This window comes from Apteryx mantelli, chromosome Z, assembly GCF_036417845.1.
Source record: "Apteryx mantelli isolate bAptMan1 chromosome Z, bAptMan1.hap1, whole genome shotgun sequence".
Lineage (NCBI taxonomy): Eukaryota > Metazoa > Chordata > Aves > Apterygiformes > Apterygidae > Apteryx > Apteryx mantelli.
Genome location: NC_090020.1, coordinates 77,595,980 through 77,621,652, shown reverse-complemented (window position 1 = coordinate 77,621,652; position 25,673 = coordinate 77,595,980). Strand labels below are relative to the sequence as shown.

At 43.4% G+C, this 25,673-nt stretch overlaps 2 protein-coding genes across 7 annotated transcripts in view; one reads left to right on the top strand and one right to left on the bottom strand.

Annotated features, from left to right (window-relative positions):
- The window catches only part of DCAF12 (DDB1 and CUL4 associated factor 12), a 33,689-nt gene extending 24,363 nt beyond the window's left edge, over nt 1-9,326 (bottom strand). The window contains exons 1-2 of one of the 2 annotated variants that reach the window (XM_013953769.2): nt 9,305-9,326; nt 6,975-7,229 (exon numbers count right to left, since the gene is read on the bottom strand). In XM_013953769.2, coding sequence (XP_013809223.1) covers nt 6,975-7,229; nt 9,305-9,325 — 276 coding nt within the window. In that variant the 5' untranslated portion in view covers nt 9,326. Of the gene's footprint in view, nt 1-6,974; nt 7,230-8,151; nt 8,393-9,304 lie in introns of those variants that run through there. The other variant, XM_067316588.1, reaches the window with a different exon arrangement.
- Nucleotides 9,327-10,175: 849 nt separating this feature from the next.
- The window catches only part of UBAP1 (ubiquitin associated protein 1), a 36,328-nt gene continuing 20,830 nt past the window's right edge, over nt 10,176-25,673 (top strand). For 2 of the 5 annotated variants that reach the window (XM_013953791.2, XM_013953788.2), the window contains exons 1-3: nt 17,975-18,046; nt 18,290-18,386; nt 18,667-18,780. The gene's annotated coding sequence lies outside the window, so the exon portion shown is untranslated. Of the gene's footprint in view, nt 10,200-17,974; nt 18,047-18,289; nt 18,387-18,666; nt 18,781-25,673 lie in introns of those variants that run through there. The other 3 variants (XM_067316340.1, XM_013953790.2, XM_067316341.1) reach the window with 3 other exon arrangements.

The following is a 25,673-nucleotide window of genomic DNA, read 5'->3' as shown; positions in this document are numbered from 1 at the left end:
AGTAGGTTAAAAATCTAGACAGACTTACTCTAATGCAAAACTCCTTTGATAAAAGCTAAACTCTAAACTAATTGGACTGAAAAGTTAAAGATCTTAGAAACTTAAAAATGTTGAAGAATCACAGACTCTCACACTTCTGCTCTGGATCTTCAACCTCAACATCATTTTCCTACAAGTTTCCACATTAACACATTCTCAGAAGAAACCACAGGACACATTTAACTTCTTGCAGTGCTTTCTTCTGCTCCTATCCCAGTCTAATTTGTCTTCAGCCCTTAAACAGCTTCTATCATTTTCTTATTTTCTCCAACTGCATAGTACTACCTTAACCAAAACAGCAACTGCTCTTAGAACAAGAAACTTCAGAGTTGAGGGATTGGCCCTGTAGTTTCAACTGTAAAGTTTTAAGCAGCAACTTCTCCACAGGCTTGGCAAGGAACTTAACACACCATATGTAGTTTAAGAACAACCACCACCTAAGAATAAGATAAGCGAGCACTGCCTGAGTATGCTCTGGTTATTGCATCACCTGGGGCAGGACAGGAAGACCGCAGATCACGCCTGAAAACTCCTCATCAACAAGAGAACTTCCCTGTAAATCCAGCAAGCAGAAGCCCAACAGCTGTTTGTAACATCGCTCCCTTTTTCACTTAAAAGGGCCTAACAAGATAGGTTCCCTGCTAAGAACACAGAAAAGTGAACACCTTTTTAAGAGTATTAAGGACTCCACAATAGAAGCAGGAAATACCTGACTTCTTTAAACAAGCTTTTAAACAAGTTTGACCATTTATTCAGAACTAAAGCATACAATGGCATAAGTCTGAAGAAAAAAACAGAAATTAACCTTCCTCCAAGCAAACTGGTAGCATCACTACCATTGAAATAAGTACATCTGCAAATAACTCTAACGCAGCCTGACCTCTGTAAGATTCTTGAGAAAGTCCCGATAGCTGTATTATAAAACTAATCTTGATCTCAGGAGGGAATAAAAGCTCCTTTTTCAATAAGCCACTGGACATAAAAAGCAGTCATTGAAACTTTTAATGGATGCAGGAAAACCTCATCAACCTCCAGGCAGTCAGCTGTGCATATTTGCACCTTAATTTTATAGCTTTACACATAATTTGGGTCTTCCTGCTAGCAAGAGGTTTGTATGTCAGCCGTCAGCATGCTGTATGATTTGGTATCCAGGATTTACCAAGCAAGGAATGCTTTGGCCACCGGCCAGAAGTCCAAGGAACCACACCTCATTTGCGAGAAACAGAGCAGGCTTCAGCTATCTTGTTCTCTGCTGGACAACCTTGCTCTAAACAGGAAACAGGCTGAATGACCTGATTGAGAGAAATCCATCTTCAGCCCTTCCCTCCTGTTTTTTTCAGGAATTCAGAGGCACAGCCTGCAACAGCTCTGTCGCTCAAGGATCAGGGCAGACAGGCATGGCTGGGTACTACATTTGTCATAGCCAAGAATCTTTATGATCTGGCCACACTTTTCACACCCCATGAGATTACTGCGTGCTTATTTTTATTTTGTATTGCAGCAACAGCAAGAAGTCCTTTCAGCAAATGGATCCCATACGGTTACTGAGAAGCTGTCCCTTTATCAAACTGCTTACAATCAAGTTAATCAAGAAACTGCCTCCACTTCATAACTGAGGAACCTGATTAAAGCCATTTGCCAAAAGTAGGGAATCAAATATCTGAGGACCAGCAAAAATACTTTCTCTTCTTATATAGAGTATTGACACCAGATCAGTTAGCCAAGCTCTTCCATCAACTCTATTTCCATTTTTGACCTACATTTCAGGGACAACAGCTGAGGGGAAAAAAAGCAAAGCTACCAATTCATTAAATATAACTGTCTTTCACAAGCATCCTTTTTGATTCAAAGCGTTTGACTAAGTAAAGCAGCAGATGATATTTCTGCAGGTGCTTTCATAACATTACATCTAAGCAATCTATTTCTACTTTGGGAAATGTTCTAGGCATACTGCTATCCATTTCAGTGAGAAAAACCAAAAAGTTTGAAAGGCCTGAACTTCACATGAACAGCAAGATAAAAAAAAATCAGGCCTATGAAACACCAGCACATAAGACTATCTGATGTCCTCTGCTGCTGCTCCCGCACACAGAACCACAGGCTTCCCTATCTTTTAGTTGCTAGGGCAAACCAATCAACAACAAAGGGTACCACCCTGAGCTACAGTATGTTTTTATTACACAAACAGGATGGACTTGGATTTACAAGGCACAAGAAACGCCCACAACAAACTGCTTACTCTTCACGCAAGAGGAAGCACTATTGATACCTTCTGCGCTCCAGGTCTTCAGATACTGCTCTCATAGAAATCAAAAATATTCTAGTTATTCACATTAACATTTGAAAGAAACCCAAAACAAACATATTGCCTTGCTAAAAACGGAGTCACTGAGAGACAATAAACTGGGATGCAGTTTCACATCTGGTTTAAGCCAGTCTTTGGGAATCCACATGCTTCTCCCCATCCAGTCTCACCACCTTTGTGACAACAACCGGTGCTCAGGCACCTCTAGGGTCAGCCAGATCATCTCTCTGCCTTAGGTGAAAGCTAACCCTACAAGAAAACTTGTCTGAATACAAAGCAGCAAGCTGACCCAGCTGACTACCCAGCCATGTGAGCATCAGTGCCAGTAAAGATGAGCAGGTGGGAACATCCTGTTCTGCAACAGCACAGCTCTCTAGATCAGCTGAAGCTGATCACAAAAATTTCACCCACAGCCAAGCTGGAAAACTACATCCTTGTTCTCCTTCAAACTCTTCTTTGCTAACAAAACAACAAAAACAGGACAATGCTTACAGTGTCATTGCACTAACACCATCGCTAGTTACTCTGAGTGACATTGTTTGCTTTTTCCAATTTCTCAGTCTTTTCTTCTATTCAGATTGTAAACACCATCTTCTATGTTCATAAATGCTTGGCATAAGGTTCTTTAGCTGTATGGCTATAGAGATTTATTAATATATGCCAAGCCCCAAAGAAACACCAAGTCTTTAAAGACTAAGCTCTCAAACTGGTATGACTCTTCTCCAGCAGAGATCAGAACATGCACTAATTTTAGCACAAAATCCACTTACAGGTTGTTGAGTACAGGTGGCTCAGGTGGGTAACGGCCTTATACCCTCCCTGAAAGGGTCCAAGGAAAGAAAAGGGAAACGATGTAGAATGCAAAGGAACATCAAAGAAGTGAGCAACAGTAAAAGAAGCCAGTGAGCTGGCTGACTCTGAATTCACATTCCCAGAGACAAGACAGTGCAATCAGGCACTCCAGCTTGCTAACAAGCTCTGAAGCGCTGCTAGCTGACGGGCTTGCGCTTTGATGGCACTGAATTTGTTCACAGCCAAAACGCCATTCGTCAGTTTTGATTTGTCTTGCCCTCCACACTTAATTTCAGGAGGCTGGCAGAGAGTTAACACATGCTGACAGATGGCAAAGGATGGAGAAGTGAAAGCCTTAGTCTGCCAAAGGGCATCGCTGCCACCCCCACCATACCTGGCAAAGAAACTAACGGACTCTGAAGACCAACATGGGTATCACATGCAGCTGACAGAAAACCAAATGCTCCTGAGAGACAAGAAACAACACCTGACTATTTATTCAAAAGCCACTGAAAGAAAGGTGAGCAGAGGTGTCAGTTACAGGTGTCAGAGGTTTATTTACACTGAGTTTTGGTCAGTGTTCAGTGGACTTTGAGTAGAGTTACAAACTGTGGGAACGTGACTTCTCATTCTCTTGCTGGCATGAGGAAACAAACAGCCGCCTTCTAGATTCTTCTTATCCCATGGGCAAAAACATAAGATACATTAGCTTGCAAAGCAAATAAATCACTTTCCCTACACGGAAACAAGAACTGGTGATTTACAACAGGGCATCCAAGGCAACATATGAATCTATCAAGGACAGAAAAGGTATCAGCTAGCATCCAGAAAGCAAGTCATTCATGCCTCGGAAGAGCCATCTGAGAATCAGCAGAGTGCCTTCAGTAAGGACATTTTTAAACACAAAACTATCAGGCTGGGGGGAAAAAAAAAGCATTCAGGAATATTAGAGTCCAGGCAACTGGAAGCTATTAAGTTTTTGGTATTTAGGGAATGATGTAAACCTCTGGTGTTTTTCCATCCTTCAACTTCAAAATTAACAAAAAATTATGTCTGAATACAGACAGAGAACTGAGGAAGGCAGAGAAGCTACAAAATGATGATTTGAACTTTTTAGAAGCAGCAGCTTTATCCTCCACTGTTCCCTGCAATAGAAAAAAACTCAAAATGAAGTTCAACAACCCAATGTTCTGTGTTTTTTTTGCCATAAGCTTGTCTCGCACATAGTCTCAAACTCTCTCTGCAAAGTTTGAACAGAAGACACTAATTATAGACAGTATCTTCTCCTGAGACTTCACAGTATCAGCCTTTGGTATTTTGATACTGTGACACACACCCTAGACATCTGCACCTCTCACAGGTTTGCCTGTTCATTAATTTGTTTTTCCATAACATTAAGAAGCCCATCATATACAAGAACAACAGGATTCTTGCAACCATGAATCTGCCTCAGAAAATCCCAGGTGACTGCATTTGAATTTTTAGACATTTAGACACCTGACTAGGTTCCATAACTATAAATCCAGAAGTAAAAATGCAGCTTTAAGAAACCTAAATTTGTTTTACAGCTGGACAACTGCGAACACCACAATTCATCAAAGAATAGTTATCTGATATACACAATCATATCCAGGGATATTTAAGGATTAAAAAGTCACCCCAGATAAACAAACAAGTTATAATACTCAATAAAAATGAACAATTGACAGAAAGCTCTATATTCCTTTCAGTGTTTATGGTGGCCAGTACTGTCAAGTGGCTAAAAGCAAAGCTACTCCTCTCAGGACAACAGTATACTTTCCTTTTATTATTAAAAGGGTGAACACTTCTGGCACAACACAGCTAAAGGCAATTTATAAATTAAATGCTAAAAGCTCTCAGTGTCACATTCAAACTTTGATTAAAATAACTGCTATGGTTTATATTTTTCTGTTGCATTAACTTTAACTACATGCAAGTCCAATGTAGCAAACCCCATTAAAGTTTACCAAGTTGTTTTAGATTTACACCCAATGAAAATACCACAACTTCAGTGTATGAGAATCAGCAAAGGAATTATTATGTTGCTTACATAGAAGATGAGAGAGAGAATCTTGTAATTAGAGTGTGGAGTTTAAAGCTCTACTTGTTAAAACGCAGACACAAAGCAGCCAAGCTAAAGCTATTGCAGTATTCTTTATTTGTATATAATCTTCCGCAACAACAAAGTTTGGCTTCTTTTGTAATTATTACATTTTGCTTAATAAAAGGCAGGGTCCACACGTAACTAAGTTTAGGTGTTCAGCCGTGGAAACATACACTTCATTGCAGGGTATGCAGTGGGAACAACAACATGGTTGAATCCCACTTCAGTTCTGCGATTGTTTGGTCGCAAACAATTTTCTGCAAGGTTGCGTTAACAATGCACTTGCCCATTTATCTTTGCTGCAGCAGCGATGGAAGCAAAGAAGTTACAGAACACAGCAAAATTGTTGCAGCCCTATAAAACATGCGATGATCTTGCTAAAGTAAGCAAGATTTTGAGAGCTTCTGTTTCAGCAGGAGTTTGTCTCCTGTAAGCTATTTCATGAACAGTGCTGGCTGCTGACCAGCTGAGGTGATGAACATGCGTGAATAAAGGAGGCAGTGAGCTTCTACTTCAGGCTTATTCCTGTTATAAGACTGTTTTGTTTATACTGCTAGGCTTTGCTTCCTATTAAGAGGTACTTCATGGAAGCTTCCTGCTATGTAACTGTGAACAATTACACCATATTTGAAATGAGAAAAATACTGCTGCCCTTTACAAGTCACACCACTGAGCACAGCTTCTATGCAAAAAATCCTTTAAGGCAAAGAACAAGCACATAAACTTATAAACCCTGAGGTTTATGAGCTGCTTCAGCTATGCATTTCTTACACTACTTGATTCATTTCTATGACACTAATCAACTTGCAAAAAACAAGTGTTGGACTTTGCGCTAATTCAAACTGAACTTCACACATGAAATCCCAGTCTCATCCAGTGAAATCAGGCTAACAACTCCCGAGAGAACATTACCAAAAAAGTATGATCTCTTCCATTTATTATTCACATAGGACATCATTTCAATATTCCTCAATAATGTTTCAAGTCCAAAACACCACTGCAAGAACCTGAGAAGGCTTCAATTTTTGTTAAAACAAATCAAAAATATATAAACAATGGAAATTATTTGAAAACTGAAAACAGATTTAGAGTGGAAAAAATATCACAAAGTAAGCAAGCAAAGAAAAATCCTGAAAATGAAATTAATTTTAAGTTTACAATATTTTAGCAAGGCTGAGGAGTATCTGGAGTTTAACCATGGTACTTAAGTTTTGTAGCACACTTTTCAAAGCCATCAGCACACAAAAACACATAGAAGCACAGTGGGCAAGACTGAGCATAATGGAAAAAAAAAAAACAGTCTTATTAGCAGTTTCTGTAAGGCACTAAAGCTGTCATTTACAAAAGCTAACAACATTCATTAGCTCTCCCATTTGCAGGACAAGAACAAAGATTCAACTCCATTGTCACCCCCCATCCCTCAAAAAGCAGCAAATTGCCCTTTGCAGTTTAGAGAGATGTTGGATCTAGGTATAGGCCTTGCATTTGGATTCACAGCCATCTGCATAGTGCCGTATTTTCAGATGAGAATGGGTCACAATTAAGTACCACATTCATTCAAAATTAATTACGTATCATTTTGACTCCACTCATAATTACTTCCTAATATTTTCCTTGGCAGTCTACATACTTTGATTATGGTAAGCATCAAGGGGGAAGTGGAGGAGGGAGTAAATAACACAGGAAAGAGAAACAGAGAGAGGCTGCACTTACTGTGTTGCATTTTGTCCCGCACACCACCTGTCGGTGGTTCAACCACTGGGAGGCAAACACTTTATTAAGGGTTCCGAGATGAAATTCTCTCTCCTTCAGGAGGCTGGGAAGCTGCTGGGCTGCATATCCATGCAACAAGCGGTGGTAGCTAGACTCATTCTGCATCCTGACCTCTCTACCTTTCAGGTAGTACACCAGAGACCTTTTCACTGGGGGGAGTCTTTTCCTTTTGTGAACTGAGTGATCCCACCCATACTGCGAAAAATAAACAAGGAAGTTAGACAGAGCAAGTAGAACAAATGTAAAACAACACCCTTCCAAATACAAAGACATATTTTTTGAGCAAACGATTGAAGTCTTCCAAACTACCTGCAAAATACCATACAAGAAAATTAACTTATGGATGCTGGTACAGCCCTCAGCAACATTATACAATTTAGCATGAATATTTGCTCGGAAAGTAGCCCTGTAGGGACGCTACAAATAGTCCGCAGCCGTGCCGCTGCTGAGACGCGAGATGCTTATGGACACGGGGGGAAATTAAAAAGCGCTTTAGATGGCAGAGGGCGGCCCGAGCAACCCCCGCCGGGAGCTCAGCCGGCGCCCGGCCCCGGCGGGGCGCGGGATCCGCTCGCTACCGACCCCGGGGCCCAGCGGCCTCCTGCGGCCCGCTCTGGGGTCGCCCCGGAGCATCCCGCACGGCTGTGGCCGGCCCGGGGGGAGGCTCCGTCCGCGGGGGAGCGAGGACCCGGCCGGGCCCCGGCAGCAACGGCCCGAACGACTGAACTCAACGGGGAGCAGCAGGGGGGAAGGAACGGAGGGGCGCCCCAGAGCTCTCCCGACCCGGTGCTACCAAGACAGGGAGCCGCGGCGGGGGGGGGGCAGGGGAAGCTGCCTGCTGCTCCCCCCGCCACCGGGGCTAGGGCTCCCCCCCCCTTTACCAGGGCACCTTCCCCAGCCACCGGGACCCCCCCACCGGGCATCGGGACAGCCCCCCTCCTCCTTGCCCTTCCCCAACCGGGCAGCGAGACACCCCCCGGTCAGGGTCACCCCTCCCCCCCGCCCCGGGCACCGGAACAACCGCTCCCCCCCGGCCCGGCACCAGGACAAATCCTTCCCCCGCCGGTTCCCCTCCCTCCCCCAGCCACCAGCTCCCCTCCCCCCCCCCCAGGCCTACCTGCTCCCCCTGGAGCCCCCCGGGCCCCGCGGCGGCGGCCGCCGCCGCTTTCCGCTTCCTGCTAACTGTTTTCCGGGCCATAGTAGTAGGAGGAGGAGGAAAAGGAGGAGGAGGAGAGGCCAAGAGCCCGGCCCGGGCCCCACATGGAGCAGGAGGGGGAGGCGGCCGCCAGGGGACGGGGCATATAAGTGCGGGGAGCCGGGCCCGGTCACTCTCTCCGCCGCAGGCCCCGCCGACCGCGCTTCACGACATTTTCCCCCGGATTTTTACGACAGCCGCGGCGCAGCTTTACGGCGGGAGCCCTGTTTCCTAGCAACCAGCGGAGGCCGAGCGCCGAGCTGGCCCGCCCCCCTCTGTGGTTGCTAGGCAAGGCCTCCCCGGGGGAGGCGGCGCGGCGCCCCCTGGCGGCGGGCGGGCGCGCAGGCGCCTCCCGCCGCAGAAACACGCGGGTTCCCGCCCAAACTCCGGGCCCCATTTTCTTCCCCAACCCGTCAGGCCCCGGCCGTCACCCAGCGCTGCGCCCCCCTGCCGGGGCCCCCCAGCGCCCCGGTTCCCGCGGCCCAGCCACGCGGGGAGTGCGGAGGAGCATGCACTGCACTTTATGCTTTCTTGCAAATATATAAATAATGAATAACACATGGTGCGTGGCAGAGTATTGGGTATCTGCCCTGTCATCTAGGTACCTCCTTAAGCGAGTGCACGAGTGAGCGGCTTTTTCCATTTCTACCTGTCATCTCCTGTCTAACCAACACGCATCGCTGCGTGCTACAGAAGATTTTAAGATACTTTCACCATCCTGGAAAATAGGTCATCAAGCTCCCCCCTTTTACAGGTGGGGATACTGAGATACGCTTTCACATTACGTACTTCAAATGACTTAATATGCTGAGGCAGTAACAGAGCTGAGGAAAAAAAACATATTTGCACTGCAAAGTGTCTAACTTCAGTGCCATTTCCATCAGTCTGTTCAAGACTAGAGCCCCAAAATGATAATTACCTATGAACCAAAAGGGGAGCTGCTCAAACGTTCACAACTACGTATATATTTGCCCTTTGGGATACTATAAAAAAAGACAGCTATTGTACTGTATCTAACAACCCAGCTTCAATTGTTTGTTCCGCTTTTGGCTGTTGATCCTAACTCAAGACTAACCTGGAGTACTTCGTTGTGCATCTCTTCTGAGCAGTGGCAAGAACAACCTGTTTTCTGTATGACTGCAGATTAAGGACATTTTTGAAGCCTTGTTCAATCTGAAAAAAATCCTAAATGCATCATTTTCCTTGTAGGCGCGACAAATACACTGGAAGATGTGTTGTCGGTTTAAGGCTAGGCCAGGCTCCGGCTGGCTGTTTCCTTCATGTATTTGGCACCGCTTTGGTGGGGCCGAGGCCTGCTTCGCCGCAGCCGGCGGGGGGCTGGAGGGCGGCTCCTGGTCCTCGGGCGGTGGAGGGCGCAGGCCGGCCACCGCGGAGGGACCCGGAGGGAGGGCGGCGGCCAGGGAACGAGGGCAGGCGTCAGGGCGGGGAAGGCCGCTGAGGGACGGGGCCGCATGAGGGGGGCTTTGTGCCCACAGGGGGGAGAATGCCCCCTCCAGGTGGGCCGAGCCCCCTTCCTCCAGCCCTAGGGGGGGCCCTGCTGCCTCCTCCGCACGGGAGCGGGGACGGGGCGATGGCGGCGCCCCTCCGTGAGGGGACGAGCGCCCCGCCACGTCCCGCCGTTGCCAGGGAGCCGCAGCTCCCCCCCCCGCCCCAAGCGGGAAGGGGCGTGGCTCCCCCTCACCGCCCCGCCCACATCCCCGCCCCTTGCCCCGGGGAGGTGACGTCATCGAGAGCGCCTCCCGATTGGGCCGGCGCGGGCAGGTGACCGCGCGGCGTGACGCCAGCGCGTCGCCGGGGAGGCAAGGCGGAGGGCAGGTAGACAAGATGGCGTCGCCCGGTCGCGGGGCTGGAGGTGGCGACGCCGCGCGGGCTTCGTAGGGGCGGGCGGGGGGCAGGGGCCGCGGGGACAGCCGGAGCCGCCAGCCGGGGGGCCGCGAGGCGCCGCGCAGGTAACGAGCGGGCCCGGGGGAGGGGCGGGGGCGGAGCCCCTTTGGCGTCCCGGGGTGGGGGCGGCCGGTCCCGGGGGCCTGGCGGGGCGGCCCTGCCCTCGCCGCGGCCGGGGGCTCCCGGCGCCCCCTCGCACGGGCCGGGCCGGGCTGGGCCCCGGCGGCTCTGCCGCGCCCTCCGGCCGGGGCAGCGCAGCCAGCCGCGGCCGGGCCCTCCGCCCCGGCGGCGCCGAAACTTCTGCGCCGCTGCTCGCCCGGGGCTGTGCCGAGGCGGCAGAGGGACCGGGCATGCAGGGTGATGCTCCTTTCGGTAGAGCCTCCTGCTTTCCGGGAGCCTGGGGCTCAGGGACTGTGCGAGTCAGCAGAGAGTATCTTTGTGCTTAACAGCCCTCGATGAGTTTGTCTTCTGAGAATTGATTGCTCCTGGAATCTGGGTGCAAGTTTAGCGTCCACGGGTATTTGGAAGTAAAGGCTTCCCCGCACTGACGAAATCTGTGAAGAACCATCTGCTTTTGTTTGGAGGAGGGCTTGTGTGAGTGTGTGTTTTTTGTTAAGCCTGCTTTCAAATAATTGGTTTCTCTCTGACTTCGTGTTGTGAGAACCATAGTACTCATCTTCCCTATGCCACTCATCATAGATTTCTACTGCATTCGCTCTTTGGTTGTATCTGTTCTAGGCTTGAGACCCAAAGTTTTGCTTCCTAATGGGTGATAGCCCTCCATTTCTCTCTTAATACTTATTATCTATCTCTGGATCTTTTCAGTTAACTGTTTTGCTTTTGAATTGGGAAGAAGATCCTATCTTCCTCTGCATTTGAGAGGCAGACAGACCATGGATATGTTTACCCTGGTGTGAGAATGGATCAGTTTTGTAGTTTCTAACTTCATGATAATGTTGTCTAGCTCAATGCTCACTAGCAGTAAAATAGCTAACACTTTTGTGAAGCTGTTTAATATAATGCAGGGTCTCTTTTTCTGAGGTTTAAGAGCTCAGAATCTATCATTGTAAAAGGAGAGTTAGGATTGCTTTGTTTTTTCAATTATTAAAAGAAGTTACAATACATGGAAATGAGTAACTGCTTAACGAAATGTTTTTATTCCCCAAATTATTTAAAAAAAAATCAAGAAAAAAAATCTTAGAGTGTTTATGATGTTGATGCTCTCTCATTAGCATAGAGATAAGCAGGTGGACTTTGGCACTTGGCTATAAAACTAATGTAGCTGTTTTCCTAGACTCTGTTGACTCCAAATGCTGTATTTTTCTTGAGTTTAAACACTTGGAGATGGATATTCCTAAATAACAAGTGAATATTGCCAAAATAAGGAACAAATGAGTAGTGACTGCTGATATAATTGCAGTTTCTATGGTGCTGATAAAAGGAACATGAAACACTGCATCTCAAAAGTTGTTAGGGGCTTGAGGCTTTTGTGGTGCTGTGCTGTGTGGGTGTGAGGTGGGGTCTTCCTCTTTTCCCTAACACCCTAGATCACAGGTTAGAGAAAGAAGTGGTGCTGCAGTCTCCCAGACCTCTTCCTTGCCTGCCCCTTGGGGCACAGGGCTTTCTCTTCCAGTGCAGACACTCCTGCAACTGCTCCCTTCCTAGGGCTGGCCCTGCATACCCCCTGTCTCCGTTTGGCAACAGCACTTTGCCGGGGTGTGGGCAGAGCGCTTTCGGCCCCTTCCTCTCCCCTCTACAGAACAGAGCTGTGTGCGTAGCGCTGCCCTAGCCGTGGGGAAGGGAACGGGGTTGAGGGGTGTATGGGTGGCAGCAGCACAGCAGAGATGGACTGAGCTGCGCAAGGCCATATGCGGTACGATGTTAGGTTAATATCTGTATACTGCAATACTGCAGTAGTACTGCTACTTAATGACTTTAATGTACACACAGAACTGTGATTTGAATGTGGCATTGCTGTGTTAGATCACCACTGCAACTGGGTGACTTAAACTTTTTAAGCAAAGCTTTAATTCTAAGGGTAGTGGGAGAGAAAATATGTAACTTTGAAATTTAGCTTTTGCAAGCCCATGTTTTTAAAGCCTCTGAAACAAAACTGAAAGTGATTGCACCTTCATTGCTGTCTCATAGGCTGGATCTGGCCTGTGAGTTTGATTACTGAGGTTTTTTCCTGTACAGGGCACTGTGGAGCAAAGGAGTCAGGGAAGAAGTTGCTCCTACAAGGAATAGAGGCTCTGTATAAGTCCAGTGAAAACAGAAACATAACTACCTGAAACTTGGAAGGGGAAAAAATCTCTTAGGTATATAAATGGATAAATGTTAGTTTCTCTTTAATGACTTAAACCTCAGTTTCAAAATATTTTTCTGAATGTATTTAGCTGCACTGCTCAGCTGCAAAACTTATTTTTTTTAGCTTATCTTGATAGCTGATGGGTAAAAATCATTAGAAACGTGGAAGAACTCCGCCTCCATTGTTCACATGATGTCTAGTAATGCCCAGTACTTGTTATCCTAGAGATAATCTCTAATTAGCTATAGAGGAGTTGGATTTCTGGACCAATCCGGTGGACCACCTCATCCAGTACAGTCACATGGGCTTTTTTGGGTGGTGCTGGTGGGAGAAGTGCTATAATGCCACAGTAGGCATCACCTTCCCCATTTTTTACTGTATAATCGTATGATTTTATGTTGCTTCCACAAACTTCAGGGATTGATAATTCAGAGTATTCTCCATATTGTTGTCAATATCTAGTCTTTGTACCATAAGTTTTTGACATCAGCTTGTTCCTGAATTCTGCATTTGGTGCTAGCTTTAAATTTATCACTGATCAATTAGTCAATGTCCGTTTTGTTAGACGGAAACTCCTAGTCCAGACTCCTTTTGTGTTTTGCTTATAATGTAATCACCCGCGGTCTTTTCAGTCTTAAGAAACTTCATAGCTTCAACTATCACTAGACATGAATTTTTACCTAAAGGCTTTACTATCTATATAAAATTGATCAGTTTAGTTCAAACCAATGACATTGTAAAGGAGGTCTGGAGGAATTGTAATTGAAAAGCTCTGGAATGCTTTTTTGAAAACTACTGTTTGAAGGAAGAGGTGGGGAGAAAGGGATGTTTACAAATTATAAACAGCTTTTTGTATTTAAAACGTAGGTCTTCTAGAATGCATCAAAGATAGGTTTCTCTTCCCTGTGCTGTGTCTGCTTGCTCTGAGAACTAGGAAGGCAACATTATTGATCTTGTACCAGTCTGCAGTTGATCAGCGGGGTTGCAGTTGAGTGATACAGGCCTGAGCTCATGGTTTTTCTGTGTTAACTACCTAGGCAGGTAATCCTCTCTGGTATCCCCTCTGGTATGTTAGTACATTGCTTAATGCTTTGACTCTCTGACTTGGTTTGAGTAAGCTCCTGCTCTGTGTCTCTAATGACCTCTTGCAGTCAGTGTAGCCTTGTGCTGAGGTCTTCTAAGAGAAACTTAGCATTATTTTCCTTCTTTTAAATGATCAGATTTATTCCAATCCTTGCTTGCGTGGGAGAGGAGTTTTCTTAAATGTTTAAGAAATAGTCCCTTCTGTGCTTGGGAATTTTGAAAGAACAGCTTGTATATCCTGACTTAATTGTGCTTTTTGCCTTTAAAAGGTTGCAAGCTTTCTTCAGAATCCCTTAAGCTTACACCATACTTATTTGAAATATGCAAGTATATAAAAGGGGGAACACCATATTACTGCCCTGGCTTATGTTTTAAATCTTCTTTAGAAGGGAAAGAATATTTGTTCAAAACACCATGTTGCATCAGTTGCGTTATAGTCTCCATCTTAACTATTAGAGTTCAAATGGAAATTCTTAGCTTGTACTTTCTCAGCTGCCTTTTGATCAGCAAGTCTGACCCAGGGATAACATTTTAACTAAGAAAATTGGAAAAGCATGAGTCCTGTCCAAGTAGTAGTCAGTTCTTTGTGTGGAAGATGGACTGAATATGAATATGCTTAAGTTATTTAGCTATTGGGAGTCGGTATTTTGAAAACTAGTAATAAAGAGTTGTGAGCTGCTGTTTAAAGTCCACTCTATGTTGTTAGAGATCAGCATTCGTCATAGCTGTCCACTAGATTATGTGAAAGAGATCATTTAAGCCCTTTCCTAATGTATGTTTGTGCTTGCACTGTTTGACCTCTCTAGGCTAGCAGCAGATGAAGCCACGACTGAAATGACTGGAGAGATTTATCCCCCAAGCTTTGGAGGCTGGATTTATAAAATTCTGTGTATTACCCATTGCATTATGTCAGTGTTAGTGTTGTGCTTAATCTAGATATGGAGATGTGATTTTGTGTTCAGTTTGGTTTGCTTCATCAAGTCTGGACTCTAAAAGAAAATTAAGACTCTTAATTTATGAGCACCCTGCAAATTAATTGTTATAGAATGTGTATTTCCTTTTCTAAGATAGCAAAACTACACTGGGTTCCACCCTAATGACTAATGCTATCGTGTGGCGTCTTTGCACAGTAATGTGTAATAACTTGAAATAGAAGTATGAGAGGTACTTGTAGTAGAGAAAGGAGTATATATGAGTAAATAACCATTCATCATCTGGAATAAAATTTTCTGTGTAGTGGGGAAAAGGATCAAAAGACTTTATGCTGCATGTAGTCTGAGAAAAGAATGTGTTTTTTATCTTTTAATTGAGTATTAGGTGACTACAGGCAGTTTATTGCCAGTCTCTTTATTTGACTTCTCAGTAGAAAAATGCTGAAAGGTATTGACTTTCACTTTGCTTGCTGTGTCCATAGCAGTATAAAAATGTGGGTTTTCTAATTGTGCTTTTCAGTAATTATATTTAGATTCTTTACTGGGGGAGAGGAGCAATGAGTAAGTTAATGTACCCCCTAAATCAAGTGTCAGCTGGAGTTTTACAAACAAATGGATGGAGAAATTATGGTAGTACAAAATAATTTTGCAGTCAGAGGCTAGTGTCCCATAGAGATTTTAGGGGCGGGTTTCCATAGTATTATATGCCACTGAGACTTGTGAACTCCTTATAAACCTGGATTAGTTATGAATCAAGCTGTAATTCTGTCAATGGTCTTTGGCTGACAGTTATGTGCTTAAGTTATAAAAGTAACTGCAGGTACAGAGCCATCAGAAGTGTCATCTTCTAGGCACTGTCCTGAGGAATGATCTTAAAATGTTTGAGTAAGGAAGTTCTTTAGTTGAATGTTTGTTGATTAAAACGTGATAATCATTTTAATTTGAAGAACTGCCAGATTTGTGCGTGTGTTTGTGTGGGGAAATACTTCAGGACTCTCGCAGCTGTTAAGTGTCATGCTGTGCTAAAACTAGCACTAGCGATTGGGTCCAAACTAGTTCAAAAGTGCTGAGAGACGGAGAGATGCAAAATGCAATTACTTAGGCCACAGAACTGTCTGTGGAAGAACAACTGCTCGATTCTGATTAATATCTTAGCAGAGTAGAGTTCTGGGCATCTGCAGTTACAGACTTCCTTCTTGTTTGTAGAAGGGAGTTTAATATATGATTTCTGTTGACTTACCAGGAATTCTTTTGATGGCTGGTAAAAAAAAAAAAAAAAAAAGTCCATAAAGGCTATTAATGTTTCTAGACCACTGAATGTTTGATCTTAGTGATGTGATTTCTTTTAAAAAGCAAGTGCAGATAAAGATAGTAAAAAAAAAAAGCTTATTGCTTGTAACTAATACTGTCCAGGTTTGCTTTATTTGTATGCAAAGTGAATGCTAGCAAATTCAAGCATGGACATGAATGTAATGCTGTTATGTACCATAGTTTCTTCTATCTGAAGATCTTCAGCTGGAAAAATCTCAGTAAATACAGTTTAAAAAACCCACAAGCATATTATGAGATATAAGGTAAATGAAGGCAGACGATGGTCAAGAAGTTGAATGTGGCATGAAGAGCTTGGTGGTCTAAGCTGCTTTTGGAGTTGGAGGTGCACTCTGTGGCACCATGTCAACCAAACGTATATGTGTGCCCCTTTCTTTGGGGATGTGCTGAATATAATATGTTATTGGACTGATGAGAAAGTTCCTCTCTAGCTCCTCTCCCCTCTTCCAAGGAAACGGACATTTGAAACAAGCCAATATTAAGTGCAGGGAGTTGGCTGTATTCTGAATAGGTTATTCTACTTAGTAATGTAAAGGTCTTCCTTCTCTCCCATCAAGTTGGGAGAGAAGTTGTGCATCTGTCTTACTACAAGCCCTTTTCAAGGCATGTTCCTCCTGTAATTTAACATTATTGCAGGAATGGTTGCTTCTGTCATTAACAGGCGGCACTGGATTTGTTTTCTAAAGTAAGCTGCATTGAATCAGATACGCTGGTTGAGAGGCAGGCTGGACTGAGTCTCAGGTGACAGGGAAGGGAAACGCAACATTTGAGCTGGGAAACAGTCAACCCATAGTCTTTCTGCTTTCCTCTTACAAAGCAGCAGGAAGTGGTTTTTTGTTTTCTTCTTTCTTTTTTTCCTCCACTGTAATGATTGTCTGTCTACCGAGATGGATTTATATACTGTTAGCAGTCCTGTGTTGCTGCTAGTTTGTGAGACACTTGGAGAGGAAAAGCTGTAGGCATGTTAGATGGTCATGGGGCTGTTACATCCAGCAACTTACTCCAGTCTAGTTATGAAATGAAAGTAAGGCTAAAAGTTGCTGAAGCTGAGTCAAACTTGCTAAAATTTCCTGATGAAAGGGGGCTAATGTGTTTCTGAAGGCTTCTCTTGCACACAAAATGAGCTGTTTGGTTAGTTATTCATAGTTTTAAGTGTCTCAGTGCTTGCATTCATTACTGATGCTGTTGAAGGAATTGCTAATATGCAGGAAAAATTTGTACCAGTGGGTGAGACTGAAAATAGCGTATGCCAAAATTGCAAATTTAAATGAATTTGAAATAGTAATTTAGAAAGTTTTTTGGAATAAATCCAATTTTATATTATAAATCCAGAAGGACATCTTTAGGGTCATTAGAGTAAGATGAAAAGCTGAATAGGAGTGGTTTAAAAGGGAAAATTGAAGGACGGCAATGCTGGAGGACTAAACTTGAGAAAATGCAGTGAAGTTCTTGGGATAGCTGTGGATTTGGGATTCGGGAAATACAAGGTCTGGTCTTGTTGCTGGCTGAGCTGGATGACTGTGGACCAACTGCTTCATCTTTGTACCTCGTTCCCTACACCTTCAAAACAGGGATAGTTTTATTCCTTGTTAAGTGCCTTGAAAATTACTATTGTGAAGGGTTGTGCGAGAAATAGGTGGTGTTGATGGTATAAAGGAGTTTAAGCAAAAGGTTTGGGGGGCAGGGGGGAAGCGTATTCGGTTCCTGGCAGTATGAATATCCTGTAGCCTTTTAGATTTCATCTGAAAGTGTGTTGCAATGGTTATGGTTTCCAGTTTTTGTTCCACTTGAGCCTGAAACTGTAGCTCAGTCTTTGTATGCTCTTATCTTTGGGTGGCTGGTAAATGTGTTTCACTTCCAGTGCTTCGCGGCTTCTGGATTTTGCTCTGTTTTTCTGACAGAAAGATCATTCTGTGTTTGTAGTGAAGAGCAGGTTTGTCTACGCTTGTTCCCAAACATCTGCTCCAAACATTAACTCCCAACATAGGACTGCAGTGCTGGAAGAGCAGATAGAATTGCTGTCTTAGAGAAAGCAGACCTGTTCGTAGGTGGGTTTTTTCTTTCTCCATTTAGTGAGGAATTGTAAACTTTTTTTTTTTAACGTGGAAACAATTGGAATTAAAATATATGGGTATAGGGGTCATTTTATGATGCTTAAGAATCTGCTGAATATCTTGTCTGCCTGTAGCTGGTGGCCTCTGCTTAGCAGGGAGGAATTGTGCCTGTGATACAGACTGCTTCGGAAAGCCTTTCCGTAAAAGTGAGTTTACCAACTGGAACATGGCTGAAAGATGTGTCGTAGGGCTTTGGTAGCTGCTCTGCTTTCCTTCTGAAAAGCGTGAGGGTGGTTTGCGTATGTTTATATGTTAACTACTGCTAAGCTTGGCTGTGGCAGTTGCAAACACGCAGTTGGCCTTGTTTAACTGACATACTGACTTTTTTTTTCTGTTGCTTGTCACTTCCTTTTCTGAACTCAACTGGACTACTGGCTGAACCACTTAAGCAGTCCTAAATAGTGGCCTGTGTTGCTTGAGAACCCCAAAATCAAGAGATTGCAAGAAAGACGTTTCTGTTTCAGCACTGGGGTGTGCTGCCTTCAGGTAGCATAGGCTGCTTTAAAGCTTTTTAATCTATGATTTGACTTTTCATATTCTGTTTTTGTAATAAACTAACTATTATAGTTTAGATCAAACTCAGTTTGATTTCTCTACACAAAGCTAGGTTCTTGCTTTTCTATGCTATACAAACTCACTAAAGACACCTTAATTTCTTGTGACCCAAATGAGTTAAATGCAGAAGTGTACTTAGTGTTGGTACCACCACTTTGCTGAGCCCATTCTGATGGCTCCTGCTGTTTTTATGTCTCTTTTCTGATACCAGGTGATGACACTTCTGTTCCTGTGTGTTTTAAAGAGCAGGACTTGATCTTTGCTACCAGCTTTAGTCTTCTGTTAACAGACCTGTTGAAGAAGCAATGAAGGTCTAACACTTAAGGTATAAGCATTCACTTTGACTGTTTTGTGTTCTCTGTGCTCTGTTATGCATTTGTTCTACGTTTAATTAAAACCAGTGGAACTTGTTGTCTTTATTTGAAGCATGACTTCTGGTAGCAGAATTAAATTCAGTGTTAACTACTCATATTATTTCCCTTCTAGATCATCTTTTTAACACAGTCATTCAGTCCTATCTGGAAAAAAACATGGAAGATGAAAGCAGGATTAGCTGGTACTGTATCTGGAGATGATATGTGATTGGTTCTTACTTAGACCTTACTGCAGTGGGATGATATTTTATTAGCTTGACTCACTTCTGGATTTCAGTTTAGTTGCCTTGTTCTGTTGTGTTAGTCTGGGAAGGAACATGGTATTGCTGAGAGCTCAGCAAACTTGTAAAAATAGCCAAAGTGAGTGTTCACCTAAGTAGTGGTCAATTTTTCCTTGTCTGTAAGCTTTATTCGTCAGTGCAGCAAAGCCTGGGATCTCTTCAGCTGTGTGTTTCTGTATATGTTTTTCTTCCGATCTCAGTTTTACAGCAAGGGTTGGATAATGATGGGTATATCGCTCCTACTAGGCCAATAGATATGAGTTTAGGATAAAGTGAGCTGGCACTGAAAGCTGAGACTGTGCCAGTGACATCTGGATTGGTGGGAGAAGTGCTTGAAACCCCCCAAAAGTCAATTGTGTCTGAAGGACTGGTGAGATCTGTAGTACCTACGCCGGAGTTCAAATCTGTCTCCTAGGCTTGGTTTGCCTGTGTCTTGACAGCAGTAAGGAGTTATGTTTTCATCAGGAAATTTTGTTTGAGATGGCATGAGGTTTATATATATATGTGTGTGTATATACACACACACACTCACTTTGCAGAAAAGTGTTTGGTAAGAACACTTTCAATGTAGCCTATGATCAGTGCTCAGAGGTTTCATTAGTAAGAAGTTTCTAAAGCTTCTGCTCTCGTGTCTCAAAGTGCATATTCTGTGAAAAAGTAATTTGTTCCAGTGGCAAATGGGGGGGGGGGGGGGGGGCGCGGCGGTTCTTGGAGAACAGACAACAGAGATTGGTGGCATCTTTAAATATGGAGCTCTGTTCTTTACTGTAATACTACCTGTGATCGCTCAAATGCTTCTAAATTAAGTGAATTTGCAGAGAACTTGCGTTCTCAGAATTTGTTTCCCCTATTTGGGAGAAAGGCGGTATGTTAGAGAAGAACTGGGGTGTCACAATGCTGGAAAAGTGCAGCAGTTTTCCCCACGTTGTGGGGGAGAGATCCTGTAGGAAGTGGGAGAGGGCTGCTGGTGGCCTTATGTGTACTTAAACTGGATTTAACTTGCTTCGGGTGCAGGCAGGGTTTTGAAACAGTAGGTCCCACACTTAGTTTGAGGTTTTAGCCTGTGCACTGGAGGGCAGGGAGAGCTGCTTGTAGGTGGAGTGGTTAAAAGGCTGTATTTTCTCTCAGTACCATATTGAGTTTTGCTGGGAAAATACTAAGTGTGTGGTGAGAGTGGGTCATGCATGTGACCCTAGTATAAGCAGGAAGATTGGTGAGTTTACAGTAGTTTAACACTGGCTCAGTTATTCTTGCAGAGCACAATACACGTATTTTGGCTGAGTTTGAATATATGAAATGGCAGCTGATGTTTGGCCTGCTAGCAGATTTTAGTTTTCTGTTTTAAAACTTTTGTCCATCTTGATTTCTTGCTGGATATTTTTTGCCTGCTTTGTTTAAAAATTAGTTTCATAAGCATTCATACTTCACAAAACTGCTAACCAAGAACATAACTATGAATATATAGTACCATTTCTCTTCTGAGCTTTAGCACGGAAAAGGTAACGGTTGTACAGCTTGCTTTGAAATGGACTTCTTTTGAAAGTGGAGAGTCATTTAATTGCTGTAGCGTGCTTAAATACATTAAGTCCCGGTTAATTAGCATTTAGCAAGAGAATACCTACTGCTTTTTGCCATAAAAGAATTGAATAAAGTTCTAGTTTCAATAGTGATGATAGATACTGGTATCGCCCGCAGAACTGAACTTATTTCTGTGTAACATAACATGAACCACTTGTACTTTTCTCTTGCTCAAAGAGCATAAGAAGAAAGCTTGCAACTGCACAGGTTCCGTTATTTCTGGATTAAAGAGGCAGGATGTTCTGGTTAATGGCAAAAGTAGTTTTATGTTGGCAGCATGTTGAGAGTGTTTGTCTAGTTCTCATATATAACTGGGGGATAGTCTGAAGTATTAACAATATTCAAGTACTTCATGGTCAGGTTGTTGCTTATTGCAATCTCACTACAACAAGTAGTGTGTTTAAGCTTTTATTTAGCTTAAGCCGTTGTGGGTTCCAGGCTTGCATTTTAAACGCGCAGGATGTGCTAGTATTTTTCATCTATCTTGACCAAAACAACAGAAAAATTGGGGCATTTTACCACTGAAGCTAGCAGCTGTCCCATAGGTGTGTCTAACTAGAGGAGGCTTAAATTATTACCTTTCTTCTGAAGTGGGTTAACTAGAAAAGTTAATGTTTATTCCTGACTCTAGCTAGTGCTGAGACTACTGTTAAAGATTTTCTTCTTTCTTAGTAGTATATCTTGTGCTAATTAAGCCGAAGCAATAAAACTTGTTAGTAGTTACTGGATGCTTTCCACGTGATTATTCTAAGCTCTCAGAAGTGGTAGAGATTTTCTGTCCAAAACTTTATATATAAAAATGGTAGGTTAAAAACGGTTATTCTGCTCATCTGTATTCCGTCAGATTTAGGATCTATTTCACTGTGGGATTATTATAGCACTCACTGATGGTGAGAGTGCTGGATCATCTTTTTTGTGTCCCCCTCTTCCCCCCCCCCCCCGACTAGTAGGAATTGTGTAGCATATTTATATATTCAGCTATAATTTATCATTCAAATAGCTTTTGTGTTTCTGTAGTATACCAAGGAGGGGAAGATGGACTCCTATTTCTAGTTTGCCACCCTTTTCTTAGTGGCGTTACAGTCTTTTCAGGTTGACGAAGCTGACATTCTCAAGAAGCAAAGATGTAAACCCATGGGTTTTTTTTTCTCTGCTTTTCTGTTTAGATGATCTTAAATAACTTAGATAAATCAATAGTAGAAACTATACCCTAAATTCTCCATCTGCCTTTAGACTTGGCAGAACCTGAGCTCTCCCCTTATTTGCCAAGGGTTTGGAAGTCAGACCTGTCTTAAATGTTAGTTGGAAATAGCCTTCTCTTATGACCACACTCCTTCTTTGAAAAGCCTCCTTTTTAAATAGGTTACTTGTTCGTTGACACAGTTAAATGTGAACTTAGAATAGGTTCATCTTCCGTGCTCGTTTGCCAAGATAGTCTCTGGCGAAAAGAAAAGCTTGCACTGATCAGCTTTGACCAGTGTGTGGTAGATGAGTAATTTTCATTTTTGTTATGCTCCTGTGTGAGAAACTTGTAGTTCTAGATGCTTGTGCAGTTCATAAGTTTCAGCTTCACTGGAAACTTGTATGGCTGATATGTGATTCAGTGATTGACAAAGCTGGTGTATTAATTTACTGCATTTCCTTTTTCCCTTATTGCTGGGTGACGCTTCTGGCAAATCACCTTATGCCCCAAATGCACAGTCAGGACCTTGAAGGAGGAGTGGGGCTGTCTGTTATCAGTTAAGAGCCTTAAATCCTTAACCAACTCAAATAATATGTGCTTTTAACAAGTGCAATGTCTTTAATGAACAAAGTGGGACATTATGTGAGGAGAGCTGCATAGCTATAGCTGTCTAATATTCATTGCAATGAATCTATATGGAACAATAGAGCAAGAGAGATGCAGTGCTTTTCAGACAGAGCGTAGAAGAGCTGTCTTCCAATTTAATTCCCCATTGATTGATATATACTGAAGCAGAAGGTATAATTGGGCACTATGTCACATTAAGCAACTGCACAATTTGAAAAATCAATTTCTCTTAATGCTTGTCACTGCTAGGAAGATGCTATTCAACATCTGCATGAAGAGCTCCTTAATGGAGCTTGTTGGCATCATTAAAGAATGTGTTGTCTCATAATCCGGTAATGTGATATGCACATAGACCTACTCTTCAGGGACTCTTTTCTCCCTGTCCTTCCCACTCATGTATTCTAGAAATGCTTTTGAAAGAAGCACCATTTTACTGGTTCCAGTACCTCTACCCCTCAGTCATTTCACAGAAAGTAACAAACTAAATTAATTTGATGCTTACGGACTGTCTTTAAACAATCCAAACAGATTTTTCAGAGGAGAGATCTAAACTTTGAAATGTGAATTTTGTGTACAGTAGGGATAATTCATGCCTAGCTCTCCCCTTCCTCCCGTCCCCCTTTGTCATTGTTGTAATCCCTACTCTGAAACTGGTTAAATGTAGCATGATCACTTGTAGGTATATCACATGAGATGAAGACACCTCATTAGATTTATTTTAACTAGTGGCTATTGAAAGTCAAATGAGAACTTCATACCTGTGTTCAGTTCAATGATGGTCTGGTTTGTGCTCCTTGGTCTTCAAATAGAGCCACAACCGTAATGCACCTTATCTCCGGATTGCATTGGTGCTGGAAGGGATTACTGCAGATGTACTTTAGACAGTTTTTTCTTATTAAGATTGGTGAAAGTGATGCCCTTTTTTTGCTGAAAGGGATGTGGTTGCAACATGTCAAATCTAGTTTTACAATGACTTTATCAAAACAGCAGTTATCAGTGGCTCAATGTCATCGTACCCTGGGAAAGGGGAACGCCTTCAGGCAGCTAGCTGGCTGAATGTGCTCGTTGTTTGGAGAACTGTTAAATGTGCAAAGCAAAAGTAGCTGCTGCAAATTTTAGAGTGACGTCATCTCTTTGGAGATTGCAGTAACTGAGAACTGAATTTGTCTTGTATTAAACTTCTGTGATCAGCGTTTTGCTGTCAGTCTATCTGAGAGATCTCAACTTGGATTAAATACTTACATTGGAAAGCTTAGATATGAGAATTTTAACCTGTGTTGTCTTAACAACAGGCAGTCTACAGCTGTACTTGTATGAGGCTATATGCAGAATCCTGATGTTGGTCATAGCCTTTGGCTTGCGTTGAAACAAGTAGTTGTAGTAAGAGTTTTAAAATGCTTCCTAAATCTGGAATACCTGTGACAGATAAACCAATCACTTGAATCAAAACACTTCTCACTGTTTCTCAGTGTCAAATCATTAGTAGTCCATGAATCTAATATTAGCAGCATGAAAATGATCCAGGTCTTTTTGCAGTTTTCAGAGTGAGTGGATCCATCCTCAGTTCTGTATACTTAGCCTCCTCAATGTGTAGTAGCTTGGAAAGGATGTAAGTGTTCAAAATCGCATCTTTTTCTGTGTGAAGATCAAAGGTGTCCTGAATTGATTGTGGGTGATAACTTGTGGCATTTGGGGTCCTCTTACCTGTATAAATACACTTTTTCGTTTGTCTGAGTCTTAGGTGGGAACTACTTCAGAGAATTCATGTGGTCTGGAATCCAGGCATATTTCCCCCCCAAAATGAGGGATATAGCAGCAAAAGAGACCAATTCTTGACAATAGCTAAACTGGTTTGAGTTACCACTGAGAAACCTGTTCCAGCTACTGTTAGTAGTTGGATGGCTCCAGCTTGATCAGTCTGAGATTTTTCAGAAGAAAAGGAATGTAGACAAACTTCAGCAAAAGCTGCAATAGATGTGACATGCAAATAGAAGGGGGGGGGGGAACCTTCCCAGCTCCTGTGAGTTGCTCTTGGTGGTGATTCAGTTGCTTTCTCATCTGATGATGAGACTGTCCCTTTGGTATTGCTTGACTGCACCAAGTCATGCTTCTCTCTCCTCTCCGCGTTGTCTGGCTGCACAATTGAGTAGTCATTCAGGTTTAAGTGGTGATGTGCTAGGTAGACTATCTTAGTCATCTTCATCCTCTTGTGCAGTAGAGCCCTTATTGCTATGACGCAATATCTCTGCAAGGAGTGTTTAAGGCCCTGCAGTTACGTTCCTGGCTGTGCTCTCATTGTTTGGAGCCCCTTATCCTCCAGCTGCGTGCTTGTGTGATTTGAAGAGAAGTTTTTGTATGCTTGGGTGCTGCATTTTCTAAGGCAGTTTTTCCATGTCATGCCAATATAGCAAAATGGTGCTACAATTGGATTTCATCTTTGGTAGCAGGTGGATTGGAGTGACTTGAATAATATCAGTACTATAGAGTGGATAAGAGTTTAGATGCACCTGACTAAGCAGACTGAGCTTGGGTCTGTTGAGTTTATTGGCTTTAACTCTGAACCAACCCTCTGTATCTGACTTGACTCCCTGCAGAGTCTCTTGGTGTCATCGCATCCAAATGCCCTAGGGCTAGCTGCATGTTTTCTCCCTCCTCTTGTACCCCGAGGCACTTTCTGTGCTGTCTCTTCAACCTTATCCAGCTCGTCATCCATCTCCCTTCGTGCCAGTTGTTTCTCTCATTGGTTCTGTCTTATGGCTTCTCTGTTGCTGTGTCTCTTTGTTGATTTCCCCTGTCCCCTTCTACCATCAGTCCCTGAGGTCATCTGTGCTCATCTGGAGCTTTTCTATATCCAGTTGTCTGGCTGCATAGTTTTAAGAATGCTGCCATGGTGTGATGAAGTGAAAGGTGGGCTCTTCCTTTCCTGCCAGTGTGTTCACATCAGGCTACTTCAGTGGCTGCTGATGTTAAAATTGCTTATAACTTGGGGATACTTGTAATGCTGATCCTCTCTTCAGAGGACTAGCCAGAACAAAGAAAGAGGGAATGGGGTCAAGGAAGTCTAAATTTGCAGGAGAGATTTTGTATTGACCATAAGAAAAGCTTGTAGAAATAAGTAACTACCTTTGCTCAGTCCAGGAAGGACTCTACTGCGTGTAAACTTGTTCAGTGCAAG